The sequence below is a fragment of the Mus caroli genome, unplaced genomic scaffold (genome assembly GCF_978045245.1).
Source record: "Mus caroli unplaced genomic scaffold, Mus_caroli_1 scaffold_8, whole genome shotgun sequence".
Classification (NCBI taxonomy): Eukaryota; Metazoa; Chordata; class Mammalia; order Rodentia; family Muridae; genus Mus; species Mus caroli.
Window position 1 is genome coordinate 41,649,265 of NW_028227263.1, and position 5,996 is coordinate 41,655,260.

General features: G+C 41.1%; 1 protein-coding gene across 1 annotated transcript; it reads left to right on the forward strand.

Moving 5' to 3' along the window:
• Positions 1–5,024: 5,024 nt before the first annotated feature.
• Positions 5,025–5,996, forward strand: LOC147002902 (olfactory receptor 52N4). Its single transcript, XM_085842528.1, has one exon. It carries the CDS (start codon positions 5,025–5,027, stop codon positions 5,994–5,996), a length of 972 nt encoding a protein of 323 aa, XP_085698654.1.

Sequence of the window (5,996 nt, forward strand, 5' to 3'; positions counted from 1 at the left end):
CAGTGGTTCTCAACCTATGGGTCGGGACCCCTTTGTGGTCACATAAGATATCCTACATAGCATATATTTACATTAAGATTTATAACACCAGCAAAATTACAATTATGAAGTAGCAACAAATAGCTTTATGGTTTTGAGGTTCACCATAACCTAAGGAGCTGTGGGTCCCAGGATTAGGAAGATTCAGAACTGCTCACATTCCTCTCAGTAGTTCATGGCTGCTCGAGCTCCTTACCCCTTTCAGTGTCTGATAGTTTTAGGCTGGTTCATTACCTACACATGCTGGTATGTATACTATACCATGAGAGATTCAATCTGCATTTATTCTCATTGTAACTAGAAGGTCCACACCCATTTGCCTGTTTCCTGATACATTTGTTCCTCCCTGCCTTTTTCTTTTTCTTGCTAACCTTGAAGGGATGATTTACAAGCCCTGTTATATATGCACACAGTGAATATCATCTTCTTTGTGCCTGATGTTTTCATGTTTTATCACCTTTTCACTAAAATACTAAAATTTTATTTACTTCAGACTGTAATTATGTGGATAACATTTTTGTGACTTGGTTTTAAAACCTTACCTACAAATAAAAAAGAAGATACATGTTTTGTTTTTCATATTTAGTTCTAATGTTTTCCTGAAATTTACCTTTGGATCAAAGGAATTTAAGAAGAAAGAAGGTTTGCTTTTTCTACTACATATCTCATTAATGTAGCAACATTCAACAGTGAAAACATATTTATTGTCATTGAGCAAGCTGAAGTCTAAATTAGATCACTTAATGTGCATTTTGAGATTTGGTATCCTGATTCTGTACTCTAATAATCTCTGCAATAATTAGGGAGGATGACCTGTAATTTAGGAGGATACATAAAGTGTTCACATACATGTCTTTGGAATTGGAAGGATTAGATCACAATCTACAAACCATTGTGACAGTGCTATGGGTGTAATGATGTAATCTCACAGAACTTAAAGAATTAAAACTGCCCCTCAAATTATATACAAGATACACAGAAAGAGCTGTTTATGTCTAAGCTCCTGTCAGAAGTTCATGACATGTCTGATTCCCCATCCTTGGCAATGACAAGTGACAAAGACCAATGAGAGTTGACAAAATTTCTAATAAATTAATGGAATTTACATGAACTTGGTTGACAATAGTTCTACGGGAAATCATTTGTCTTTGAAGTAATTATAATGCTGTTGGGGAGTGAGGGAAATGGGAGCCAGCTGGGCTGCTCTGGATACCTGGTCAGAGTTTCTGTCACAAGGCCAGGTAGAAAGCCTATGCAGATTTCCTTCTTTGCTTTGGAGTCTGCTCAGTAAAGGACACTATCCAACTGCAAGCTGCCTCAACTCTGGGACCTATGGATTGAGGGTTTGAGTGCCTGGTGGGCAAAGACTATACAATAGCTAAAAGCCTCCCTCTGCCCCTCCCCACCCAACTCCAGCCCAGAAACCCAGCTTTGACTGCAGAGAGAAGGATTTTTTTTTTTTTTTTTTTTTTGAGAAAGGAAGCACTTCCTGGTAGGTTGCCCAAGGACTGTAGAACCAACTCATAGCTCTTAGAATTCTCATGAATTCCTTATCATTTAATTGCCAGACAGTTGTTGTTCTCTGGTATATTAAAGTTACGGCTGTTCTAGCTCATGCCTAAAGCTTATTGTCTTGACCTGCCCTTCACAGGCTTGTGTGGTAAGCATAGTTCTACAGACTCCATCACTTGGATTTTTGTGTTGTGTATGTGTGTCGTTTTTCTTCTAAGCATTACTAGAAGCATGTGGCAAACAGCTTCTCTTTAAGGAATCCATTCTGAAAATACCAATTCCTCTCCCAAACCCTGAACATCAACAATTCATATACATCCACATAAACACACACTCACATATACATATATTCATACACACACAACATAAACATACACAGACACACCATAAACACACACTTACACACAATATAAACACACACAGACACCATAAACACACATACTCCCTCACACATACACATTCACACACACACACACATACACACATACAACATACATACACACCATGTACCATACATGCACATCATACACAAACATATACACTCAGACACACACACTCACACACACAGACAAAGAGACAAAGAGACAGAGAGATAGAGAGTTCCCAATGTTTCTTTGGGATCCTGGGCACTGGATTTTAGTTCTGCCACTGTTGCTAAGGTATTTGTAGTCTCTCTCCATGGAGCTCTGAGCTTCCAGCTGGATAGGCCTGTGTGGATTCCCATTGTTCCCTGGCTGATGGTCAGTGTTTCCAAAAGAAACAAACAGAGAACATGTGGGACCCCATTCCAAACAATTATTTAAGTTGCAAATGGAGTTTGGAAGCAAAGAGAATTTAGAATTTGGTAATTTTCTTCTAGTATGAGAAACAAATAGGAGATAAGATTAGAAATACTTTTTTCTACAAAGATGCAAAACTTAAAAACCACCACCACCACCACCACCACCAACAACAACAACAACAAAAAATGCAAGCAATTTTTTTTTATTGGGTATTTATTTCATTTACATTTTCAATGCTATCCAAAAGTCTCCCACACGCTCCCCCACCCACTCCCCCACCCTCCCACTCCCACTTCTTGGCCCTGGCGTTCCCCTGTACAGAGGCATATAAAGTTTGCACGACCAATTTTTATAAAATCAAAGGAAGCAGTGGAAATACCCACTGTGTCCTTTATCTGTGGCAATGCGATATTTTTCAAGATTCTTTACACACAATTTTATTTAAAACACCACAGACTCTACACTAGAAGGCAGCTTCTCCCAAGGCATCTATACTCAATCCTCTAGTGGACTCGAGGGAATAAGGACACAATTACTGTACCATTTTGAAAAAAAAAAAAAAAAAAACTTGTCTAAGAGGTCCCTGGTCTTCCTCCCGTAGGACCTTCAGCCTTGGGGGCTGGAGAGGTAGAGGCCTCCTTGTCTTGTGAATGTGGAGAAAGCTCCTTAGTGGTCACACTGCCAAGCCCAGTACTCGGGGTTTAATAAGTACCACTTAGAGTTTGGAAATGAGCCGTGCCCAGTGTGTGGGACCTATTCCAGCCGCACAAGGGCAACAAGGACACCCGGATACATGTGCAGCGGCTGGCTGGTAGTCAAGGCAGCAGTGCAGGTGGAGCTGGACCGATCTGAGCTGTCCCATGGCCATGGTGTTGGAGCAGGTCACTCCTGTGCTTGTGCTCCTGCTGAGGGTCCAGTTTGCTCTTACCTCCAACAGCTCCAGCGTGTTCTCAGGTTAGGTGAGAAGACCTCGAATGTTGGGGGATCCCAGGCGCCTGGATGCAGGTAGGGGGCAGGATTCGGTGTCACTGAGAGGACGCAGGAAGTGGGACGCACAGAACTGTCTCATCTGGGCCTCCGGGATTGGCCACAGGGAACCTGCAAGTACACAGTTGTCAACCTCCAGCCACCATTGCCTCAGCGGTCCAGCTCTGGCAGCTCTGATCTCAGGTAAGTCCCGGGGCAAGGGGGGTGGAGGGGTGTCACACAGCGGGGTGGCGGGGCGGAAAGATTGGCGAAAAGAAAGATTGGTGAAAAGAAAAGGGCTCAGTGCACAGCCTAATTGACGGGATGAATCTATTGGGTCCTCATTGGTGCTGTGGCCTGGAGCTCAGCATGGCCGATGCTCCTGGAGGCTGAGCTCCTGCAGTTGGATGGCAGAGATAGAGAAGAAAGTCAGGATGGGTTCAGTCAGTTCCTTGGTTAGGGACTGAGGAGGGAACGCGGGTGGGGTTCACCAGGAACTGCCTGATAACTCATGTGGGCAGCCTGGAAGGCTTTACCAAAATATAACTTTTATTTATATGGCTCCCAATTTTAAAAAAAAACTAATTAAAATGAGTTCTGTTTTTATGATTATAAAAACATAAATCTGAAAGAGTAGAAAGTATAAATGAGAAAACAAATATAGGTGACAAAACGTTATGAGAAAACACATATTAAATGGAGAACTAGTATAGTGGAGGCAAAGACTTGATAGCCTTTACTAAGACATAGTAATATTAATGGTATATGTATAATATATGTATATATATATGTATGTGTGTGTGTGTGTGGTATAGCACAGGCAATGGAAAACCTCAGAGGACAAGGAAGGAAAATCAGGGGGATTTGTAGAAAGAGTAAAACAATGGATGTTGTTGTTTATTTTGTAGAAAAAATAAACGGAAGCTCTTGGTATTACTAGTTGCTCTTGACCTATGAACGTGCATTCAATTATTGGGAAAACGTATTAGAGTTCAGAATGTTAAAAGACAATAAAGAGAGATCATGAAGAATAAGGGAACTTAATAAACAATTTCACTGACTTGTGAGATCCTAGGATTTACTAAAGAATAAATCATTAGACTATTTTCAGAATCCTTTGACTAGAGCATCAGTAACTAATGATAAACTTCAGACACTGATAAGAATTTTAAAAGTCTAAGTCTTAAGTTATAAATAATTATTGAGAGGATAAATCATCTATCTATCTATCTATCTATCTATCTATCTATCTATCTATCTATCTATGAGATTTGCAATATATTCCAAACTGGACTCGAGCTCTCCTGCCTCAGTCTCCCCAGAGCTGGTATTTAGCCACACAGTCAACATGCCCAGACTAAATACTTTCTAAGACCATATCTATAGTAAAATGTGAACTAACTGTTGAGAAAAACATTCTTAAAAGGGCCACATTTGGAAGAATCATAATAGAATACAGTACTTTATTATTTTACAAAGATGAAAATCTTTCAAAAATTCAGTCAGGATCTGACCAGTAACAGTTCCCTGAAAGAATCAATGAATTAACAATAAGTAACAATACAAATATAACTATTCCTTTGTTTGATTGAACATAAAAATTGTATTGTATGGTTTTTAAAAAGAGAGTAGAGCTATAAATAACAATTACAACCTGTATTTTCTTTTGTCTTTTCTTTAGAAAAAAACCTGCATAACTTCAAGCAATTCCACGGTGGGATTAGCATGGTCATGTCAGCGCAGAATAGCACAGATCTGACCCCAGCTTCCTTTGTTCTGAATGGGATCCCAGGCCTGGAAGACATGCACATCTGGATCTCCTTCCCTTTCTGTTCCATGTATGCAGTGGCTATGTTGGGGAACTGTGGACTCCTCTATCTCATCTTCTTTGAGGATTCCTTACACAGACCCATGTACTACTTTTTAGCAATGCTTTCTCTAACAGACCTTGTCATGTGCTCTAGTACAATCCCCAAAGCCCTGTGCATCTTCTGGTTTCATCTCAAAGAAATTGGATTTGATGACTGTCTTGTACAGATGTTCTTCATCCATACCTTCACGGGGATGGAGTCTGGAGTGCTCATGCTCATGGCTCTGGACCGCTATGTAGCCATCTGCTACCCTCTGCGTTACTCCACCATTCTCACCAATCCTATCATTGCCAAGATTGGGTTAGCCACCTTCCTGAGGGGGGTTCTGCTAATTATTCCATTCACATTTCTCACCAAGCGCCTACCCTACTGTCGAGGCAATATAATAAACCATACCTACTGTGACCACATGTCTGTAGCCAAGTTGTCCTGTGGCAATGTCAAGGTGAATGCCATTTATGGTCTGATGGTTGCTCTCTTGATTGGGGGCTTTGACATCCTGTGCATCACAATCTCCTATACCATGATTCTGAGGGCAGTGGTCAGCTTATCTTCAGCAGATGCTAGGCAGAAAGCCTTCAGCACCTGCACTGCCCACATCTGTGCCATTGTTTTCTCCTATAGCCCAGCCTTCTTTTCCTTCTTTTCCCACCGCTTTGGGGGGCACACAATCCCTCCATCTTGCCACATCATTGTGGCTAATATTTATCTGCTTTTGCCTCCCACTATGAACCCTGTTGTCTATGGAGTGAAAACCAAACAGATACGAGACTGTGTCATAAGGATTCTTTCAGGGTCTAAGGATTCCAAAGCTCACAGTATATAA

Excerpts from the sequence above, each read along its gene's own strand:
- LOC147002902 (XM_085842528.1), top strand. The coding sequence starts at position 5,025 with ATGGTCATGTCAGCGCAGAATAGCACAGATCTGACCCCAGCTTCCTTT.